The sequence below is a fragment of the Molothrus ater genome, chromosome Z (genome assembly GCF_012460135.2).
Source record: "Molothrus ater isolate BHLD 08-10-18 breed brown headed cowbird chromosome Z, BPBGC_Mater_1.1, whole genome shotgun sequence".
Lineage (NCBI taxonomy): Eukaryota > Metazoa > Chordata > Aves > Passeriformes > Icteridae > Molothrus > Molothrus ater.
Window position 1 is genome coordinate 14,609,300 of NC_050511.2, and position 24,004 is coordinate 14,633,303.

At 39.0% G+C, this 24,004-nt stretch overlaps 1 protein-coding gene across 3 annotated transcripts in view; it reads right to left on the minus strand.

The window, feature by feature from the left end:
• Positions 1–22,633, minus strand: part of FGF10 (fibroblast growth factor 10) — a 60,481-nt gene extending 37,848 nt beyond the window's left edge. Inside the window, exons 1-2 of one of the 3 annotated variants that reach the window (XM_036403906.1) lie at positions 22,522–22,633; positions 21,283–22,037 (exon numbers count right to left, since the gene is read on the minus strand). In XM_036403906.1, the coding sequence (XP_036259799.1) occupies positions 21,283–21,619 (337 nt within the window). In that variant the 5' untranslated portion in view covers positions 21,620–22,037; positions 22,522–22,633. Of the gene's footprint in view, positions 1–21,282; positions 22,038–22,165; positions 22,300–22,521 lie in introns of those variants that run through there. The other 2 variants (XM_036403907.2, XM_036403905.2) reach the window with 2 other exon arrangements.
• Between the last annotated feature and the right edge of the window lie 1,371 nt (positions 22,634–24,004).

Here is a 24,004-nt window from a genome sequence, read left to right on the forward strand (position 1 = left end):
TGTTTTACACTTCTCTACTTGCTGATGGAATGGAATGGAATAAACAAACAAAACCAACAAGCTACTCAAATTCTTTGGATCAGACAATGACTAATTAGGTGTTAGCGTCCATGAAGTGTGTCAAACCAAACAAGGGACGACCGGAGCCTGTTTGCCACACTCTTAAGCCTACTTATGAAACATATAACTGGTCATCTTGATAATGGAAAAATAAACAACAAACAACTCAAAAAAGTTGGGGTGTGCAGATTTTGTTCAACTGAAAGTGCTTGGGCAGCTCACAAAGAAAGCAAGGCTGATCCTGCAAACTCCCTCATCCACGTGATATTCAAACTCAAGAAAATTATCCAACTGACAGCAATAGGGTTTTGAGATAAAGAATGAGATCCTTAAAATTGTACATGTACTCAAAAAAATGGAAAATTCTGTACTCACTTTGAGAATCAAGACCTCATCTGACATAAGATAATAAGGTGTGCAATATCCCATGGCCCATCTTCTAGAACTGAATATTTAATTCTCCTTTTTTTGGCTTGCATTATGAGTTACAAGATGTTTCCTCCAGTATGTGGTTGTGGAACTAGCAACATCTAACATGTCCAAAATAGATGTTATCTACACATGCTCTTATGCAGAATAAAAGCTCCACTTTAGACTGTTTTATTTCAAAGCAAGCACTTTCTGAGTTGTCCTCTTAGAAAAAACTTCTGTCACAATGCAGTTAATTGCTATTTACAGGCATTATTATATCAACAACCTAGTTGGTTTCAATTAATATGAAATAGAATTCAACTTTCCTTCCACCCAATGTCCTAAAAAAATTAAATATAAAAATTTAACAGCACTCTGCCAAAATTTAATAATTTCATTAACTGGACTACCTAACACTCTTTCATTACACAACATACTAAATTATATAAACATAATTTTTGGCATATGTGTATTTTAATTCAAAACCAGAGTTGGACAGAACAATGCAAAAATTGGCAAATCACAGTCTTATCTTGGCTTTTGTAGTAATAGTGTCCAAACAAAAGTAGACATTTACTGGCAACAGCAAACAGCCGAACTCACGTCTTTTTCTTTTCACAATTCACAGTATCATGTTGGCATTTGTTATACATTTCTAAGCACATTTTGACAGCTAAAAATGTCCCACATCATACCTCACCATAATGGCTGTTTTACATTATATTTTTGTATCTAATCCACTTAGAAAAATGATGATCCAATTATTTTTGGTACAAAAGAATTCCTTAGAAATTCTGGTAATTAAATCTAGCAACCTGGAGAATTCCTTGAGTGTCCTAGGATTTTTTTTTCTGTGATCTCATATAGGCAAATTCAAGACAGCTCCTATGTAAGCAGTGTCCAAGTTGCTTCAAGCATACGAGCCATATCAAACAGATTTAAAAGATTATTGTGCTGCTGCTCTGAAGAAGCAGGAATGAGGTGAGACAGAAGTGAATTGCCACACTTTGAGCTCACTGGCTGACCTTCCAACCCTTCCTCAACTTGTTCCTGCACACTCCAAAGCATAAAACTGCCTCCTCTCTCTTCAAAAACAGTAAAGAAAATGGTGTTGGAATGTAAGAAAACATTATACCAAGAGATAAAGGGAAGCAGCTACTTGCCCTTTCATTTCTTTGTTTTGCATAGGAGATAACTGATTTAACTGGAGTTTGGTCTGAAATAATCTTAAATGAGACACAATTGTCCTGAGGACTGCATTTGTTTGAAAACCTTATGCTTTCTGGTATTTAAGCTAACACCTACATAGATTCCACTAAAAAGAGAGGAATAATTTATCAGGATGTTTGCACTGCACTCTTGACAACACTTCTGTTTAAACAGTTTTAGTATTTTCCCCAAAAACTTAGCATTCAGCTCAAGAGAGAAAAAAAAATTCTTGAAAAACTTGAAAAACTTGAAAAATATGCCTACAGAACCTCAAAAGTTCTTGACAAGTACAATATATGCCAGTGTTCTACCAAATTTACTACAAGGTTTTATTTAAAAAAGAAAGATTAAGTACTTTAAAATAAAAATGAAGGATTGGAAAAGGACTGTTTGGCTGTTAAATGTTTGTAGGACAGGTAGGAATCTTTTTGCTCATATATATGAAAGAAATATCACACAGAGGCTATGCAGCTGACTTACAAATTTATTTCTATGCATAAATGGGTCATGCAAGATGCACAAGCATGTATGAAAGCTTCAAAATGCAAGTGCAGAGGCTGGGCAAGTGCAGCACTCTTGCTTTGCTAATGATAGCTTTTCCCAGGTTGTTTATGTAGTGTGCTGAGAGTGTCAACTGATGTGGAGAGTACTGGAAACTTTCAGGCATAATTAACCTCTGCAGCCTCTTAATGTAGTTTCACCTATAATCCACAGGTCCATATCAGAGAAGAGCAAAGAGTTTGTTCAGGCCCAATTGAAACATTTCACAGAGAAGTGACTGATTAAAGCCAGACATACAGACAGCGAAAGAAAAGGAAAACAGAAAAAAAAAAAAAGAAAAAGAAGTAAAAAAAAAGGGGGAAAAAAAAAGAAAGTCATGTGGTGCCCATTATCTCCATTTATCAGCTGCAACAGTCCACACTTCTTCTGTGACATCCTGATGCATCAGGGGAGGACTAAGAATAGCATTGGCTGATATATCCATCTTAGAATGACAGGAACAGGTGAAATTATACCCAAAGGCTTCAGGAAATACAGCTTTTTGTCTTATTTTTTCCACAATATGGAAAAAAATCACAATTGTCAAGGTTTTCTTCTGTCCCCTCATCAACACAGAAGCAAGAGACCTGTATTATGTCATATGCAAACACACAACCCCACAAAGCACACTTTCATAAATACAAATGTGTTTTTACCATAAAAAGTATATAAATTCAGGAAAAATTATCCTGGCTGCTCAGCTCGCACTTAAATCCAGAACAAAATGTTGTTGTCTTGCTTCTCCTGAAAAAATGTCAGGGAAAGCAATGCTTTGCTTGGGGAGGAGAAAACAAGCATATTTCCTAATGTTTATACTAAATCCATTCACTTAGCAGGAGGAATGAAGTAAAGGTGGAGCTCTGCCTGTTCCCTTCCACATGTGGGACAGAGAAAGAATGACCCATGGGGAGATTTCTGCAAGAAAATCAGCAGTTCTGTGTGCAGTGTTAAGCCATAATGGGTATGTGCTGGAATTCTTTAGTATTTCTAATTCAACAGGCCCCAGTGACAGAAGCTACCAAGCACTGGCTGGAAATGTCTCCTACTTCAGCCATAGAGGCATCAGTGCCTTGAGCCTCAAGTACTGACTTAGACATTTCATAAACTGTGAAACTTCTTGCCTGAACCAAGAACTTGGACACAGGCCTGTGCAAAACACAACATAGTCATTCTCTGCCTTTAGCATCATGTCAGCAAAGAGCCTGATTATTTTGGCAAAGAATACTACAACTGTCTTCTGAGCATTTATTTTTTTCTTCAATTCTTTTCCTTTTCTGAATTAGTAAGCTGTACATGGAATTTTTATAACCAAACATTATTTCATTTGAAAATATCACTAAATTAATTTCATTTCCCCATAGAAGTAATGGGCTTCAAACAAATTTGCAGTTCAACTTTCTAAATATTATGATAAAATCAGTTTTTTATACTTGTAAAAGAAACAGAGAAAGATTTTGTCAAACTTATGATAGTGAAAAAGAAAATTAAATTGGACAGTTTTCATGATATATTTCTAACTAATTCCCAGAAAATGTCATGCTTCATCTAAGCTGACATTATTTTGTACTTTGATTTTGTAAGAAAATCTTTCTCAATATTTCTTATTCACTCTATTTGGAAAAAGCTTTGGCATTTCAACATATTTAAGAAAGTAGGGAAAAACAGTTTTTCCCCCAAAACACCCATTAACTAACATTATCCTTTCAAATTTCATGTGGCCTTACATGCAAATCAATGAGATTTACATTTCTGACATTACACAATCAATATCTTAAATTCACTTTTGTCTACATCACTCATTTGTCTGCATCACTGCATTCTAACCATCACTCTTGACAGGGTACTTCAACCTTTTCAACACTTTGCACTGTCAGATACACTCTGAACCAGGCCTTGGCCACACTTTGTTTACTAATGGGAGAGAAAGCAGCCATTGCCAAGTCCCAGAAATGAGGTCTGTTTCAAGGCTTACTAGTTTTGGTAACCTGGGTATTCTTCTTTTAGGTCTTGGACATGGTGCACAAATCTAGTTTAAGGCCAGGCGCCTAGAAGCAGTTCTTGAAAGACAGGAAATGAAGGCATTACTTCACAAGAAAAGAACATGTCCAAACAGATCCAAGCAGAAGATCATCAAGAAATACTTCAAATTAAACTGCCCCCCAGAAACGGTATTAAGCCTGGGACTGGAAAACAAGAAATCTATGTTTTTAGGGTGTGATATAGTAATTAAAATCCCCAACAAGACACATAGCTCATTAACCTATGTGAATGTAGCTACCTTGCTTTGCATTCAGAGCTAATGGAAGATCACAGAATAACAGAATATTCTGAGCTGGAAGGGACCCACAGGGATCATCAAGTCTAACTGTTAAGTGAACGACCTATACAGGAATTGAGCCCAAACTTAGTGTTATTAGCACCATGCTCTGACCCACATAGTTACTCTCAGGGGCAAGAGAGTGGGCTGTGTCTTAGGGCTGTTCTCTTCTCAATGAACTTAGCACATTAAGTTTAGCAGAAGAAAAGAAAAAGGAGAGAATACAACTGCCTCCTACATTTACATTGCGTAGTAAACTATACAAAATAAAATTTTTGGGTCAGTTAAGGATACTACTTGGCTAAAATAGCTTAAAGAGCAGCTCTGATTATCGTGATATCATAGAATCATTAAGATTGGGAAAGATCTCCAAGGTCACTGAGTCCAACATTTGACTGAACATCTTGTCAACTAAACTGTAGTACTAAGTGCTATGTCCAATCCTTTCTTGAACACTCCTAGGAATGGTGAATCCACCTCCTCCTTGGGCAGCCCATTCTAATGTTTAACCAATATTTCAAAGAAATTCTTCCTGATATCCTACCTGAACTCCCCCCGGTGTAGGTTGAGGCCATTTCCTCTTGTCCTGTTAACAGTATTTTGGTTGAAAGTCAGAACTATTTGTAGCCCTTCTACTGTGGAACAGCCAAAGAATATGGTGAGCAAACCTATTTAGAATTGACTGAATTTGTTAAAGTTCTGAACAGACTTATATGATGAACACTGGTGATAACAGGAGCTGTTGTTAAGATTTCCAGGAGGTTTTCTTTGGTCCTCCTTTTCTGTAATTTGACAGATTTTTAATTAACAGACACACACTTATTAAGTATAACAAATGCCTGTGCCAAGGCTGTTCCTGGAACAGAGCTCTGCAATCATCATAAATCACAGAGCAATGCTGTTTCCTTCCTGATCCTGGGACACAAGGCCAGCCTGGCTACTTTGGAGTGATCCACCAAAGGCTGATGTTACAAGAAGTCAGGGAAAGATAAGCAGACACTGGTTTTTCATATGGTAAGTTCACTGGCTACGTATTACATGGCTTTACAGAACTTCCCTATTCCAGACCAAGAGCCACAAACCACTTCCCACCTACTCACAGCTCCCAAACTGCCACAGGCACATGTTTGTCAGTGGGAGAGGCCATCTGGGAGTGCCCAGTTTGTGGATGACACGTTCTGGAAATACGGTAAAGATATCATTGCTGCCAGGCATAGGCTGTTGTTCCACAGAAACTGCCTGCTGGAACTATCCTGTAAGAATGGTTCCAATATGGTTTTGCCTTTGTAACTTATGGAGATAATGAGAAGACAGAGTTTCTACAGTAGTTGGAAGGAACAAAAAAATGAGGAGTTTATTGTAGGAATTCAGAGTGCTCCTACCTCCTCATTGCATCTTGCAGCACAATAAATTATTTTTTAATTTCCTTTTCCTTTTTATCCTACAACTGACCTTTTCCTTTGGCTATTTCAGCCTTCTGCAAAGCTGACATCTGCAACCTCTTCCAGGACTGGCACAGCTCATGAAATCAACTAGTATTTACTCCTGGACTAGGTTCTAAGGTGGTGTTTTAAGGTGTTGAAAGGATACTCTTGATAGAAATTGAAATCAAAGTGGGAATAAATTGACTACTTTACATTGCCAATTTCAGAGATATACTAGAAATACATAACTGAAATCCTGAGACTCTGGACTGGGTCAAAACACCATCCTCTCTCTCCAGAGAGTAAATGATTTTCGTAATTTTATTTCAAATGTCACTCAATTTTTAACACTCCCTTTACTTTTTTTTTTCCCCTTTTAAAACATCTCACATCCCATTTTGAATGCCTAAAGGAAAAAAAAAAAAACTATACCAGCCACTCTTATGCTATTTCCCCAGATGGAGCTTAGCTGCTCTCCAAACACTCCAATATATTCTTGCTTTATGGAACAAAATTCAGAATGGCTGAAATCTTGTATTTATGCCAGTAAAGCTAAGATGTGTGATTTTGCTTGGGGGAAGATTTGAAATGCTAACATGAGCTGGTGAGATTTAGTAACCTCCAGCTGAGGAGTCAGAACAAGTTGCTAGAGGGCTTCTCCTCTACTCACTTCTGGTAACGATTCCCTGATTGCAATAGTTTCTTTTCAGACTTGTTACTCCTGCCTTTCTGTAATCAGTTCTCCTTCATTCCTGGGTGAATATCTTTACTTCTATGAAATTTCTCCTAAACATTAACTTATCCATACAAGCTTAACAGTATGAAAATGAGGCAATTAAAACTATGAATCTAGATTCTGTATGCAAAATCTTCTGGTTTTTGGACTGTGTAATTTCAAAAAGACAGACTCTCTACAGATGGTATCTGTAGTGAATACATTAACAGCACTTTAAACATTTATCTTTCCTGATAAAACAAACTCAGCTCCCAAACTCTTCCAAGGGATACCTTATGGGTTACATGCAGCTCCAAACTTTACTCATTAAGAACACCTCATTATCAAACATTGACAACTTTCTTTACTCCACTGTCTGATGGGCACTTTTACCAACCAACACCTTCCAAAACTACTGTATTTTGACAGAATTGTCTATTGTCTCTTGTTAATCACTTTTGTAGACTTTTCCTCTGTTTTCTATATCTTTAATAAGATAAATTATCTTTAAATTTGTCATCTAGTCTGTCATACATACGCATCTATGTTGGAGAGACATTCTGCTATAAAAAATTGAACAGTATTACTCTTTATCCTCCTATTCCTCCATCTATTAAGAATGAGAACATCACCCTTGTATTGTGAACACAGAATAATGAACAGAGTAGAATCATCAGTTTATGGCTTTACAGTGGAATAAGCTTGAGTAAAGACAAAAGAGTGAAAATCCTGATTTTTAAACTCTCTGCATCAGTCCTTGTCTCCAAAGAAGATGGAAATATCAGAACCGTATTTTAAGTTTGGATTAGGGAACAACTGTACAGATGAAAAATTCTAATATTGGATAGTGGATCTAGAACATATTACTAGATTATCTGTAACTCATGAGAGTTTAAGTACTTGTAAAAATTGGTTTTGCTGCAACTCAACAAACTTTCAGCTACTACTTACCAAAAGTAACCATGGAGTTATTGTTCTGAATATCACTTCAGTAAAACAGTCTGTAAACCCAACACAGGACTCTGTAATACTGTCTCTTTCTAAAGAACTCTTACCCAGTTGAAAAGTTCACCTTACCATATCAGTTATTTTTGTTTAGAATATATTAACTTTTTGTTCCTAATGGAAGCCAGTTAGAAAAATGAGGGTGAGAGGTTAAACATACATCTGGTCTCCCTATTTAACATAGAGGTTTATCTTTTGCATGTTGCTGATGATAATTTAGAAGGGAGGGGGGCCCAAAGGAAAAGCACATTTGTATATTTTTCTGTTATGAAAACGGCAGCCTCCATTTTTCATTTGACATATGAAATAGCTCTGCCATAAAAGCCTGTGCTTTTCAGCTTTGTGTTTAATTGTTGGAGCCAAGAAAAGGAGGTGAAGAAACAAGACAGATTTTACTTTTGCTAGTAGGACATAGTCAGCTATAGCAAGCATGGCTCTCATTATGCTTAAGTGAATTAGTCTGCTTCCTTTAAAAAAAAGGAGGGGGGTAAAAAAGGAGAGATTAACAAGCCACCAAGGACCTGCTGTAAGACTTTGACACTTTTAGTGGCTTGTGACAAATGACTTGTGAGTATTAGCTCTCCTTCAGAATCAGAAAACAAATCTACCATTTGGATAAGGAATGCAAAAAAAAAAAAAAAGGCAACAGCAACAAACTCTGCTACAAGGTCATGCTGACTAGGACTCATTACCAGTGGAAAAAGAGAGCTGAAGAACAGATAAGTTCTTTAACTGACTAAACTCTGAAATTACTTTTGGATGTCTAGAAATCTCTAACATTTGTCATCCTTTTCTAGGTAAAAATATGTTACAGTCCTTCTGAAGGTATTCATGTGTTCAAATATTGCAAAAATGGCATATATTTCTACTTATTCTCAAGAGGTGTTTTGGGCCTGGGATCAGCTTAGAGGCTCTTCTCTGGACTCATTCCAAGAGCTAAATACTTTTCTCAAGCTGGGACAAAATATAAGTGTGCTCTTCAGTTAGGCCTCTACAGATTCCTTGGAAGCTTCATCTTATGTGCTATGTTATCTGCACTGTCCTGCAATCTACCCTTGCATTATCAGTATATCTGAAAAGGGAATTTTGCACCTAGAACTTCTGTAGTTCAGCACACAAAACACATCTATAAATGAAGAGCTTATATATACATACTGCCTCTTTGGAAAGCAGAAACATTCTGAAACCCTCATGAAAAAATATTTAGTTGAAAACCCAACATTAAGAGTACTAGAAAATGCCAGACTGAGTTGACTCAAACACCAAAATTATATTCCCTTCCCCATTATGTGTTTAATGAAATCTCATCTATAACTTCTAGTATAAAGTACAAGGTAATAGAATTCATATTTTTCTCTCTGGTGTTTTGTCTTATCATTAGATACTTTTTGAGTCTGCATTGCTGTGTGAATACATGTACGCATACCTCACATATGTGACTCCTGTTTAAAAAATTTTGAACTGTGATTAATGTTTGGAGATCCCTGGATAAGAGACCTGACTCCACTTCCCCCAGTGGCAACTTTTTTATAGCATTATTGAACTTAATAGCTCAGACAGCACTAAAGTTCTTAATGAATACAAGCATTGTGTTTTTCTTTTTTAAAAAATATTCATTTTGGGTGAGAGAGTTACTGTAATACAGTTGGTATTGAAAAGCTGCATCAGTCTTTATTATGTCCTTAGTATAGTTGGAAACAAAAAGGTTTTGTATTGCTGATCTTTATGGTCTACTGTGTACATGTATAAAATTAACAAAACCAGAGAAAGGAAGAGTTCCACAGAAAAATTAATATAGATATTTTACGAGAATGTTTGTCTCCAAATACTCATCTTTGCAAAATGTTTCCTGTTTCATAAGGAGCATCGTCTGGAAGCAGAGTCCACAAATGCATGTGTGGCAGAACTAAAGGAATAAAGCAAGCATGGTGAATTTTGAGCAAATCTGGATAATGCTTTGAGGAATTATTTGGTGTGTGGTCTGAGGCAAGAAGCCACAGAGAGGCGGAAGTTAATCTTATGTACTCCCCAGCTGCAGATATGTCTTTTTGAGAGCTGACTGCAGCAGGAGAAACTGAAGAAATGACCAAGAGACCAGATTAATTCCACATGAGCCAAGTGTCAGCCTCATTATAAGTGTTTTCACTAAAGTTGAAAAGACTTTAACTTGGATAGCTGTCATTTCAAAGCAAAGTTGTGACATGTAGAAGTAATTGTAATAAATTAAACTGGAAGAACAATGTCTGTGACACTAAAGGGGAAGTATCAATAATTTAAAAAATAGTATAAAATAAATAAAACCCAAACAAATAATTCCAGTTGCTTAACTCCAATAGATTGACAGCATTTCAGGAAAATTAAGGCACTTCCAAAAGTACATAATACATTAATATAATAAATATTAGGAGGATGCCATGCTCAAATTTCATTTGCTGATAGGCCTGACAGTAAAGAAAGTGAAATAACAATTATATTTTAACATGGAAATTATACAGATCCTTGAGCTGAAACACCCTAGGGTTCATATCTTCAAAGCAAAAGAAATTTTAACATTGCTTGTGATCGCAATGTTCATACCAGATCCATAACCAGAATAACCAGATCCAGTTTTATAGGACAGATCCAATGTGTGCCTCCACTCATGCTATTTAGTTAGGGGATCTTTTTGACATTGCTTTTTGTTTTATGCTGTGCAAGAAATCTGTGGGTAATCTTGACATAATGCTTGCAAGAGGGGTAATATTGTAATTTTTTTTTTTAACTTCAGAGTTTTTTCTGTTGAAAGACAAAAATACCTTAATTAAGGTACACAGATAGTTAACAGAATTAACAGACAATTCTGTTAATTCTTAAAAGAATTAAGAAGTAGCCTATTCTTCCCTGCTCGATCAGATGACATTACCCTCTGGTAATCATCCTCAGTTTTTGGGTTTTGGTTTTTTTTCCTGGCACTGGTCATGGTGTTACTGGTGTATTTCACAGATAATTGCCTTTCATAACACCCTTGCTTGTGTAGGAAGTATTGCTAACTTCATTTTATAAGTAGGAAAGAGCCAAGAAGAAATTAGACTCAAATATTCTCAGAAATTTTGAGGTACAATGGATAACCAGCATATAAGACCTAATATTCCCCAATACTTTATGGAATTCCTTATACTCAAATCTTAATTCCTGCAGACTATCCTCATGCCAAATTTTCCAGTCTTCTACCCTCTCTCTTTGAGCAGATTCCTACTCTGTGCTACTTGACAATCCCCATGAGGAGGACCATTAGGATTCCCTCATCTTCCTTTATCCCCGCAGTATTTCCACAGCATATGGTGAAGGACAATCATTCCCACAATCCTACATCATTACTCCAGTCTGTATCTGCCTCAGTCTTGTATTGAGACAAAAATCCACTGTAGTCATTAAGAATCTTTCTAAAGTTCAAATAACCTGCAAGCTCTTCCATAAAGAAAGCTGGTATTGGACCTTTTCTTTCCTTTCAGACAACTGAATAGCTGCTCTGTGAGGTATTTCATTCAGATGATAAGTATTTTCTCATCCACTGCCCTATAGCAAGGTATTTTATACCCTGCATTTACTGACAGTAATCTTTCTGTCCATAGAGAGTTCTTAAAATGGTTTTAGTATGCCAGTGCATTCAGTCTTGTAGTTTCTTAATAGACAGTAATCACCAGCTTTTAAACAATCAGCAGTTGCTGTTCTTGACTGGTTTATGTCATATGAGAAAAGGAAGTACCCAGGAAAAACTAATATAGAGCTGCTACATAGTTTAAATGCCATGGCAGGTACAGGCTGGGTTCCAATTGCCACTCCTCAGGTTATTCAGGCACAGAAAGATGTGAATGAAATGATCTCTTCATAGCACCTGAAGCACTATTTTATTTTTAGCCTTGTCCTCCTTTCCCTGTCCAGCAGTATTTCCCACAGTATGTCATCAATAGGAAACATCATTATTCCCAGGGTAGATGGAATTACCAGTCTGCATGATCTCAGCATCTCTTTCCATCATTCTTTCCCCAAGAGTAGCGTTCCTGACAAAGCAAAATCCAAGAAAAAAAGCAAAACTTCTTATCTACCTTTAAGCCTCAGAAAGGGCATTACCTGTACCTCCCATTACTTGTCTTACTGAATTTTCTATTAGCTGCTTAACTGGTATAAACAACCCATTGGACCAAGAAGTGAGTCATTGCTTATATGTGCTCATGGCTGTTTGGAAGCAGAGGTCATACTGCTTTATGAATAAAAGCTATCATACATGACTTTAAATGTTCATAATAACTGGATTTGCACATGTGATTTCATCAGCATCTTCACTTCTAGGAAGCTGAAACAATCATACTTTCATCCCATTTCTTACATTCTACTCACTTTCTAAGCTATTTGTGTCAGAACCACATGAAGTGAAAATTTAAAGAGCTTGCAATGGTTTGTAGGTCACAATGCCCAGTGAAACTAGGTTTGTAATAATTTTCTGCTCCAGTTTACCTATGGTGGTGCCTTAACTCAGCTCTTCGGCCAAAGTATGAACTGTCGACCCAGCTACTAAAACAGTAGCACCAAAACTACACATGAATCTTAAATGGGAAGTTGTATTTTCAACATCTGAAGAGACAGAGTAACCAGGCCTAGACAGAGAAGCAGACAAACAGAAAGCAACCCCACCTTTGCTGATGAGGTTAGCTCTAGACTCTTCTTCTGTGTCTTTTCATGTTGCCGTTAGTTTTGCAGTTACAGATCCTCAGTGAGCACAGAATTTCTGTGTTGTAGTTATTAGCACTAGTGTTTTGACAAGGGAAAGGTGTCCTGTCATCAGAATGTGAACCACATGCACCACTCTGCTTCCTCTGAGACAGGGCAGAGGGGCAGAGTCATGAGCCCAGGTTACAGTTCAGGGGAAGGTTTTCATTAGCTTGTCTCCAAGGAAAATGTGCCACAGGTACTAAGATAATTCATGAGGATAAGAGAGGTACTTCCAGATCAACTTCCCGATTGCCCTGTGGAGGATAAGAAGTTGGACACAACAGCCATTGTGAGACAATTCTGACTTGGGATATTATACAGCTCTACAGCTTTATGACATGGTTTATATTTTTGTTGTTTACATTCAGGAAAAAACAGAGAAAAAATAAGTATCTGGGAAATAAATGAGAAAAAAATTTGTTGTGTTGAAGTTAAAAGACCACCTCAGAGAACACTGGAAGCTTTAGCATCTCCTAAAATGTCAAAATAAAATTGTGAAAAGAAGACACTAAACAGCAGTCTTATAAAATATTAATTGTGTTAAATGCAGCCATCTCCTATTCCATTCTAGAGCACAAATTTTCCCTTGCTCACTGCAGCAACAAACTTGTAACTATGTATCTGCTTCAAATCTTAATGATAAGCTTGCAAAATATGACATCATTGATAACACACCAGCAGCCAAAACACTCTACTGCACCCTATTCCTTGCTCCAAAAGTCAAACCACTTGGAATTCTAGGGTACCTCAATGTCCTTCAGGTATACATTTCTCTTAACAAATATAGCTTGTAGTATTAGCAAACTGAAAAAATTAAGAAAAACCGACCAAATAAAACCCCACATTTTTTTCTTTAATGCAGAGCGTGTAGCTCTTTCAAATGGTTTATTACTTTCAAGGGCCAATTCACCTACCCTTCTGCTTGAAAGTAGTTGATACTGAATATGATATTAGGAATAAAGCAGGTTATTAATCTTCTCAAAGAGGATAAAATGAAGAAGAAAACCCTAGAGCAGCCAGCAAATAGAACCTAATATCTACAGAACAGGGTCAGAGAAGACACAATTAAATTGGAAGTGGAACGTTCATATCCTAACACCAAGCACACAATTTTATACAAATTCAAAAGGCACCTTAATGTCTTCATAGTTTCAGTCTGTGACAAACAGATGTTACAGTGAGATCAGACAGGACAACTCAACATCACTGGCAGTTCACAGCTGCCAAAAGGGGTAAGACATGCTCCCCCTCTCCCCACTTCTCTCCCACTCATGACATATGCTGCCCCCATTTCTTTCTTGTCATCCTTTCTAGTACTGATCTGGTACTTGTCACACATCCCACCCACTTCCTCTAATGCGGGCACAATATCATTGATTTATACCCAGTCTCCACTTAGCACTGTGCCTTAATTCCAATTAAATAACATCCTCAATGATTCCAAAATACTTCAGCATTCCGTCCCCAACTCCCACACATACTGACTACAGCTGCACAGCTGTGTGTCAGGAACCTAAAAGAAAACTTACATTTCATTTATTTCTATGAAATGTTTGAACCTCTAATATCAGTGGCAGAAGAAAGAAGAGGAAAGAGACTCCTCACAATTCCCCCATTCCCCTCAACCCCCTCATTTTCACTTCTGCTCACCACATAGGAAGACGAGTCAGGAATGGCAAAAAACAACTATGTCCTTCACATATGTTTTCCACCATGAAAGGAGTAGGCATTATATTGCTTTCCTAAATCAAGGTTTATGAAAGATCTGATCTTCTTCTTTATTTTTATATAACATTCATGATCATTCATATTCCTACTATCCATAACATTTTCCTCTCTTTGACAACACCAAAAATTATGGAAGAGGGAAAAAGAAAAGGAATAAAACTCTTTGGTGTAGTTTCAACATTTCCTTTTTTCTTGAAAGTCAGCTTCGATGTGTGTGAAAATTCCTCTTTAACTGTAGAAGATATACACTCTGACAGATTATTTAGAGGTAAATGTGAAAAGGGACAGGCTAATAATTCTTTAGGCTAACTATAAAATAGGGGAATGCTTTACAGCTGACATTGTGAGTATATCAACCCAGTAATTGGATGCACGTGTTAGTAGCAGTAAAAAGGCACTGTCCAGTTGTCCACCTTACATGGGAATCTACTTTGAGCGTATTCTTTGATTTACTGTTGCAATTAGAACTGAATGTTCAAAGAAAGAACACAAGTGACCTAATTTAAAAACAGTGCCTTTAAAGCCACTATTTAGTATGAGACTTGGCTTACTTGTAACCATTTCTTTCCCCTGCAACTTCTATTTGTTGCACTGTACTCATGAAGCACCAAAAATCAATTTTAATAATCTGCCCAATTAATGAATTAATTTTTAATATTCATTCAATTATCAAAGATTTAGCCACTTCCTCCTGACTCCTACCCTTGAAGATTTTAATTCTTTTCATAAACACAGAGAGCTTTCCCAGGCTGACTTTTCAAAACTTCATGAAACACTGTTTCCTGTCTCCTTTTTACTATGTTGTAACCAACAGAGATGTTTTACAACAAATTGGCACAAAAACCAGAAGCAATTAGGGGAGCTAGGGAAGGATCCCTCTAGTTAACAGAACTGATGTTGGAAGCACCATTAACTACTTTTCCCTGTTAAAGCATCTGAGCAATGAAAGGATGCAAGATAGCAAAATACCACATACAAATAAATTGTCAAAGAAGGAAAGCTTGTTTGACAGGTACACACAGTTAAACTAGTGGCACTAGTGGCAAATCTTTGATCATACTTACCAACTGAGAAACAAACGTGCTAAGATTAACTAAACTGGTCCTCCATTTCTTATCTGGTAGTTTGGTATACACAGCCCAAAACGAGCAAGGGTTACTTTTTCATGCAGCCTCATCAAGCTGACACTGGTTGGCAATGCTGATAAACAAAATATTTGTGATGTTCCAAGTGACAAAGAGGTCATTAGATGATATACCCCAGAATATTAGGATAAAGTAGTTCAGTGATGTATACAACTGCAAGCAGTAGTAGCAAGTGTTTAAATGAGGAAGCTGAAATTTCAGCCTGGTGCTAGTGTGTGGAAAAAGAGACTGCAAGAGCTTGATTCAAAAAGCTCTCCACCAAATAGAAAACAATGTTTTGTCATGGCATATCAATGTCAAGAAGGGAGTATATAAGAAATCCCAAACCGGCCAAGTAATTTCTCTGCTTTGTTGACACTATCATCCTAAATACTAAGCCTAGAAATAGAAGAACAACGTTATTTACATATACTTTTTTTTTCCTATGTAGAATATTTCTTGTGGAATTAGATTACTTTCTCATAGGAAAAATCAGCAATCTACCTCACATGAGTTGTTGCTCTATGTTCATACAGGTACCTGTGATTTTTAACTTGAGACACAGTTTAACAAGATATGTGCATAGAAAAGTTTTCTTTTTTTTTACATGAAAGGCTCTGCAATAAATGAAAACTCCCCTATTGCAGGATCTGATCTGACTCTCATTTGAAGTGAAAAGGCCCCTATTCACACACACAGTTCAAAGACATCTGAAAGTCATCTTAAAATGCCTTATTTCAAAACAGAGGATCTTATCCTATGAGTGAATGCATCCAAGATGTTTCAGAAGTGTAAGCACATTCTATACTGCTCACTCAGCTAATGCCATCTTCAGGGAAGTTTTGACTGAGTCACTACCTGTGAACCCTCCCATTAAAACAGACATGGCATCTATAAACCTATACGTCCATGTCCCTTGTTTTCTTTCTTCTGGGGTTTGGGAACAAACTTCCAGTTGCTCCTAACTCTTGGGATTTTTTTTCCCAAGTGGCTATAAGTTAGATTTATGGAGACAAAAAGACTTCTTACAACTGTGTGTTTTGAAAAGATTTATGACAGGGCTACAGTATCAGCATGGAGGGTCCACAAGGCAGGAATGCAGTAAGGGTAACAGGAGAGTGTCATGTAGACATTAAATAGTACAATTCTTTCCACATTCATAAATCCTAAGTGCCTACGGTTTTATACTGCTGGTTATAAATTATATAACTGAGTTCTACAGACAAAAAACAAAAACCAAACCAAACAAAAAAAAAAAAAAAAAAAAACACCACAACAACAACAACAAAAAATCTATCCAAAAATGAGAAATCATGTCCTTAAGAACATATACATTTCACAGTAAGGAACCAACTTTTCAAATTACTTCACTCATTATTATTTCCTATTTTAAATATTTTGATTGGTAAAGCCATAAAACAGAACTCTTTGGACAGTAAACGAGCAAAACACTAGTCAGTCTTTAGAAAAACAGTGGAAAGTTCTCACATTAATTTACAAACACATATGATAAGGAGTCAATAATCCCAAACAGTTAGTTTACAAAATGTTCAGTAGGAAAAGAGTCTATTTTATCAATTATTCTAATCTGCTTGGAGTTTCATAACTGATGTTAAGGTACCTATGGCACTTTATTGTTTTTCCTGCACCAGAGGTATGGTGAAAAAAATGAGTATCAAATGAAGTATACCTAATCAAAACACACTTATTTATATGCTATTTTTCGGCATATAAACCAATCTAGAATACAAATACCTATTTATATGTCATGTGTGTATGCACACAATTAAAATCCTCATTAGTAATGTTCAGCACTTCTAGTAGTTAAGTGGCTCTTTACAATCTTTTGGGCCAAAGAATGAGGGTCAAAACTTTCTTCTTTCACTCACTATGTTGTTAAGCTTATCCCACGCTAACCAAAGCAAAAGCAAAGACTATCAGGGAATTCAAGAGTTTCTAAAGCTTAGTACAAAAGATAATTGAATACTCAGAAGAAAAGCCCGGAATAGGTTAGCTTGTGGGAAGTAGCTAATTATTTCTTGCTAGCTCCCCTGACATACACTTTCATTCTGCAACACGGTGCCTTTTTCTTGAAATAGTCCACTTGGGTTGGTCAGAAGACAAATTAATAGAATATCTTTGCTTGGAATGGCTTTGCTTGAACTAAATTAGCTTACACAGTTGAGGATGCAGACCCTCGTTGTCCACCTCTTTGCGCGGAGGTGACACCAGGCAGTGGCTGTGCCGCCATCTACTGTAGGTTTTGCATAGCACTGCTTGGTCCAAAGCCCGCAGGGATCCCTCCAGCAATCCTTCCCACTCCTCCTCTCCAGGCTCAGTGACGCAGACTGAACTCCCTGAGCGTGTACCTAAGTAAGAGCCTGGTCCTGCCATCTTTGCTAAGGCAGAACCCCCTCCACAGACTGCAGGTCAGCTGCTGCTAACGAAGTACTGTGTATTTTGTTATTGTTCTTCAACTAATGAGGTCTGTCCTGCAAATTTGAAGTTTGTGTGCCTTACAGTACTGTGAATGGTTACCTTAGAAGACAATTGAAAATTGTACAGCACTAAGACATACATTCAAGTTTTCTTGAACCTGCTCATCATATATCATGTAGCTTTAATGCATGTCAACCATTAATCCCAGAGAGTTTCTCCATCTTAATCAAGAGAACTGCCAGTGTGGGAGTCAAGTCAGAATCTGCACACATGTAGCTCCATCTCAATTTTAATATTTGTCTTAAGATTCTTTTGGTGATCCCAGAGCTCAAGGTACAGTGAAAGCTTTTGTTATTGCTTTTTGGAGGATTTTTGGATTTGTTGGTCCCTCATCTAGTGTGTAAGCCTCCAGAAAACACTACAGCTCTCTCCATGTGTGCTTGTGAAGAGCTCTGTCAAGAACAGGGGCAAGGGACTTCACAGCTGTGGTGCTGCAGGACAAGGTAGTAGTTGTATTCTGAGGACCAACTTCCAGATGTAAGGAAAAATAAAGTGTCCTACATCTATCTAGTGACAGACACTTCCAGCCATGCCAAGTGCTGCAAGTTCTGCCAGTTTTTTGACAGAACAGTCAGGAACCACCTGGTACTCCGCAGGTAGAGAAAGGATGATGGAATAGTTCCAAGCAATCAAGTCGGAATACAGCTGCCAGATAAACTTTAATTTAGTGCACTCTACACAATATTTATAGAGCTAATCCATGAACGCTGCTTGAGCCATTTAAAGGCTGGAGACTAAATTCTGCTTTCTGAATGTTTATTCTGAATTTCTCCAACTGTTCTTCTTACATGACAGTGCTTAATTGGCAGAGAGCCATGAAGGCTGTTGTCTAATTACACAACATATAACGATCTTACAGACCTACTGATAAGGCTTTACTGCAGCATAAATGGATTTTAAACATTAACATATGAAAAAATTAGCCTCCAAATTAGAATATTTCAGTCTGTGTGTCAATAGTCACTCTTATTTGTTTAGGAAAACATGGTTTTGGAGGGAGAAACTAATTTTAGAGATTAAATAGCTTGTAATGTTAAACAGGCTACAATTTAGTGGCCTCTCTGGCTAGCTCTATGCAGGGCAGAAATCTATTCACATGTAATTACTTATTTCAGACCATGTGAGAGATACCATATCTTTGCATGGAAACAGTCCAGCTGGGGATTATAGCAGTATTATGATAGCACTGCTACACATGATGCTGTGAAAAACATAGATTTAGTGAATTCACTTGCAACATTTTGCTACACAAACAGCCTTGAATGAAGGTACGATAAATATATTTTAAAATGATCTCAGACTATGTTTTTACAGAAAAGACAATGTCACACTGCATATTATAATGACTATTAATCAGCAACATAGAACTTGACTTCTGTCAACAGGATAGTAATAGTTTTGAGCTGAAGGATGTGCACTAGGTCTGCCGTTGTGATGAAGTACAGTGGGGGAGCTGCAAGTTTTAAGATGACTGCAGTCCTTTCTTCACTGAATGTAATCTTCAGTGATAGGATGCAGTTATGTATAATAAAGGCATTGCTTTGCTTTTGTATGAAAAAAATTACATTCTCCTCTCTTTCAGCAGATACTGTGCAGATGTGGCAGTAACCATGACATCACTGAGAAGGCAATTCTCTTTCTGATGCACTGACTGAAAACCAGGACACACCGTGCACATCCCCTCCCACAGTTGTGGGGGGTTGTTCTTGCATGTAGCCTGAAAAGGTAGGAAGATGTATTTGTGCATTTCAGTCTATTCTACCTCTTCTTGGCAGGATTTTGCAAAAGTTCAAGCATGTGGGTAAGTTTACACACTGAGTAATTCTGCTGGCTAAGTGGGACTGCTCAGATGTGTAGCTACTTCCCTAAGTACACTGCTGTCAGACTGGGCACCCTTTTTGGCAGCAATGTGCTATACAGAATGGTTTGATGTTCTCAGAGATGCATGCAAAGCTTTCAAAATCCCATTTTAGGGGTGCTGTTCTCCTCCAAATCCAAAGGTAATCTAAGAAACACAGTTTTAGGACCTCATCCATACAAATTCATCAAAGTTAAGCCTCCCTCACAGCTCTGTTTTTTAAGAATTTGCCTTTTTATGTAATACAGAAAAGGAGGTGGTAAGATTCAGCTGCTTTGACATCTAAAGCATTTACAAATATTAGAATGTGTGATAAAGCATGAAGTTGTAAGGTGGAGCAAGTGAAGCAGCAACACATGATACTCCAACCCTTTTTTCACTGTTTCTAAGGTTATATTATGGTATTTACTAGAAATACAGCTGAATTAACAGCAGTGTCTGTCATATAGCAAGGCAACCTGCTGAAGAACTCCGTATTTTACAAATTAGCTAGCAAGGGATCTACTTAATTCGTTTTCAGTTGTTTTAATTTAACAGCAGATTTATTCCCGGGTTTATCTGGATTTATGTAAAACAACACAAGAGCCAAAATGTGGTTCTTTACCAGTTGAAGAAAGCCTTAGCGTCTCCTCGAGTTGCCTAACAGAGCTTACTTTCTCAGCATGTTCCTATAGCGGGACATAGTCAGTTAAAATTTGTAAGAGAAAGCAATACATTGTGATTTAGTACAGTTCAATTTGAGACTGCACAGGCAGGAAAACCAAGTAAAGGGTACATTTCTAGCACTAACAGCCAAAAAATTACATTACCAGAAGCACGCTATTACTAAGCATGTAAATAGTGCTAGAGAAAAGCTCGAAACTTCAGTTATGGAGACTGCCATATGACTTTTGCTCCGAAATAATTTATTTAAAAAAAAAAAAAAAGAAAGGGAAAAAAAAAAGAAAGAAAGAAAAGGACAATGAAACGCGTGTGAGGTCTGTGGGAAGGCAGCCCCAGATGTTTACAATGGAGCGAGTAGCGGTATAGCGGCGCTGCAGCCCGGCACCGGCGGGGCGCAGCGCGGCACCGCCTCCGCCGCACCGCGGGCGGCAGCGCGGGCGCGCACCGGCTCCGGCTCCGCGGGCACCCCCGCTGCGGAGAGAGCGCACCCGGCAGGAGCCCGGCCCCGGGAATGAACAGCCCTGCTCCGGGAGCGGGCCGCAGGGAGCGCGGAGCGGGCGGCTCGGGGAGAGGAGCGTGCGGGCAATCGATTAATTGTTCCAATGCAGCGCTCTCGTCAAGGCACTCTAATGACAGGGGATAATGATTTTCAGATTCAGGAGACAATGTCCCCCACACACTCCCCGCCACTTCCTTGCAAATCTTTCTAATTTGCTCTTCTGCCTGGCGAAGAAACAAACGGTGCTCAGCGAGGCCATTTGCAAAACAAATGTAATCGGAGAGATTCGCAGATACGGGCTGGCCGGGAGCGGCGTCCCTGAGGAGCCGAGCCGAGCCCACCCAGCCCTGCTGTGCGCCCCCTCCCCTCCGCGGCGCCACCTCTCCCTTTCCCGTCCCTTCCCTGCCCGGCCGGGGCTCGGGCGCTCGGCCCGGGGAGCAGCGGCCCCTGCCCGGCAGCGCGGCGGCAGAGCCGTACTTACTGAACGGGCAGTTCTCCTTCTTGGTGCCGCTGACCTTGCCGTTCTTCTCGATCTTGAGAAAGTACTTGTTGTAAGAATAGAGCTTCCTCTTGCGCACGTCTCCTTGGAGGTGATTGTAGCTCCGCACGTGTCTCCCCGCACTGGAAGGAGAGGAGAAGGACGAGGGGAAGGAGGAGGATGATGAAGAAGAGGAGTTGGTGGCCTCCGGGGACAGCATGTCCTGGCCGAGGTCATGGCAGGTGACAGGCACAGAAGACACCAAGAAGAGCAGCAGCAAGCAGCAACAAGGCAGGTGGGAAAAGGCTGAGGCACCATTTGTCAGTATCCATTTGCACATTGTACTGAAACTCTGGGCGCTGGAAAATGTCTTATCAAATGAAACATACTGGAAGGGTAAAACCTGGTAAAAGGCAAGTGGAGAGACGGTGGTTGCTGCTTCTGGTTAGATTCCTCTGAGCTCTGATCTGGCCTGAAGTAAGTGCACCAACATCCATAACTCAGGGGACAAATCGCCTCAGAAGTTGCTGCCTTTTAATCCTTCGAGTCCTCCCTCAGAAAAAAGAGCTGTTGGTTGTTGGTTTGGTTTTTTGGTTTTTTTTTTTGGGTGGGGGGGTTGGTGTGGTTAATCCTCTTTTCTTTTTCCCTTCCCCACTCCCCCACATGCACACACACTCCCCAACCTGGTTTGAGACTTTCCAGTAGTTATTTTGTTCTCTTCCTCACTCCTTTCTTCACCATCTTAGATGCAGAAAGGTCTGAAAAATAGATGACAGCAAAGTCAATGACAACAACAAAAACAACGAGTAAGATAAATAATAACCAGCGGAAAGGGGTGCCGGAATGGATTTTTCACACATACACCTTTACACACACGCGCACTCACACTTTGTGGCTTTGCACCTTCTTCTGATCTCCACCCTCTTGCCTTTTTGCAAATCCCAAACCAGTTGCACAACTCGTCCTTTTCTCACTGACAACCCCAGAGGAGGAAGTTTCTTTGTTTTGCTTTGAATTCTCCAGAACAGTATTAAAAAAAAAAAAAACCCGAGAGAAAGAGAGAAGGAGAAATCCCAACTTGTCCCCCCGCCCTTCCTTTCCTTTCCTTTCCCTCCCCCTTTGGTTGTAAACAGGTTGGAAGCTGTAGCCTAAATGTCAGCGATTACAAGTCAGAGGTGGGATGTGCCTCTGGTGGTCAGCCCTTATTTGCAGGGGGTCAGGCAGTGGTGGGACATCTGAAACCTTTTTGCAGCTGGAGCGAGCGGTGCCTGCTGCGGAGGCAGCCCCGGGAGCTGCCCTCGCTTCCTCCCGGGCTGCGGCAGCCGCGGCAGCCGCCGCCTTCGGCTCGCTGCTAATTGCTCCTAAAGCGTCCTTCTCCTCGGAGCGCCGGCCACCAGCATGGCTTAGAGACTCATGCTTTACTAATTTCCCTGTCTTCCAAGTTGAACCAATCCCCTCCAGGGAGGCTTCCCTCCCCCTTCACTCTTCCCCCACTCTCTCTCTCTCTCTCTCTCCCCCCACCCAAAAAAAAAAAAAAAAAATCTCAACCAACCAACCTCCTCCCCTAAAAAACCTCCCCAAACTAACAAAAACCAACCCCCAAAACCCCAACTTGTTTTCTAGTGGAGGGCTTTATTTTATTTTTTTTGGCAGTGAAGTGATTGAGAAAGCCACCTGGAGCTTGTTGCCTGCTAGATCTCCCCCTCCCCCCCGCTGGAGGAGGGGTTGGGTGGAGAGGTTGGAAAGGAGTATATACTACAAGCAGACCCTGGAAAAGCAGATTATATGCTGGTCAGAGAGAGTAAAAAGGGAAGAGACATAATTAGCTCCTTTTCCTTCTTCTCTGCCAGCTTGCATGGAGGTCTTTCTCCCTCCTTCAATGAATCACTGATTTCTCGCTTCCGTTGCTGAAATAAAAAGTTCACACTTTAGCCTGCTCTTCCTTTTAAGCCTCTCAAGATTTACTGTGTCTCTTTCCCCACCCTCACTCTCCTTGTCTCAAAAGAAATCAGGGCCCTAAATGACCATTTTCTAATTGCTAACATGAGTCGTTTACTGAATCACGCGTCTGACTTCAAAGCAAGAGGGATTTTATTGGCATTGCAAAGGTTTCCCCATAAAATCTGTCTGAATACTTTGCTGTCTTTTTAATTTTTTTTTTAAACTAATGCAGTTTCCCTTGCCAGAAAGAAACAATTTTTCCATTTTCAAGGCTATTTTAAGCGATTTTTCAAGCTATTATTTTCCTGGAGCGGCATATGTTGTTGGTTTTTCCTATGATTCCATCTCTTCTAGTGGATTTATCATTTGACCTACTGAGTAATATGACAGTTTCATATTTCTAGCCCATCACTGAAGTGTCAGCTTTCCCCGCAATCAACAAGCATCTCCCATATGATGTACTATCTTTTAACACCAGAATAAAGCATCGGGAACTGACAGGGTATGGGCGGCATGCAAGATATTATATTTTAGTCAGTATTTAGCCATGTTAAATACCTGTTTTGGAACACGAGTGGATGGAACATTTGCTAAGAGAATGGAATATCAGGGAAATAGTGAGTAACTCAATAAGCAAACCCAAAACTTTTTTGAAATATAGGCAGTCAAATAATGCAGATCAGTGGAATGCAATGGAAAACCTCCTATGTGATTCCATTTGGCATTTGGAGTAAATCTTAGTTTAAACAACAGAAAATTCAGGAAGAACAAACAGTTCTAAAAT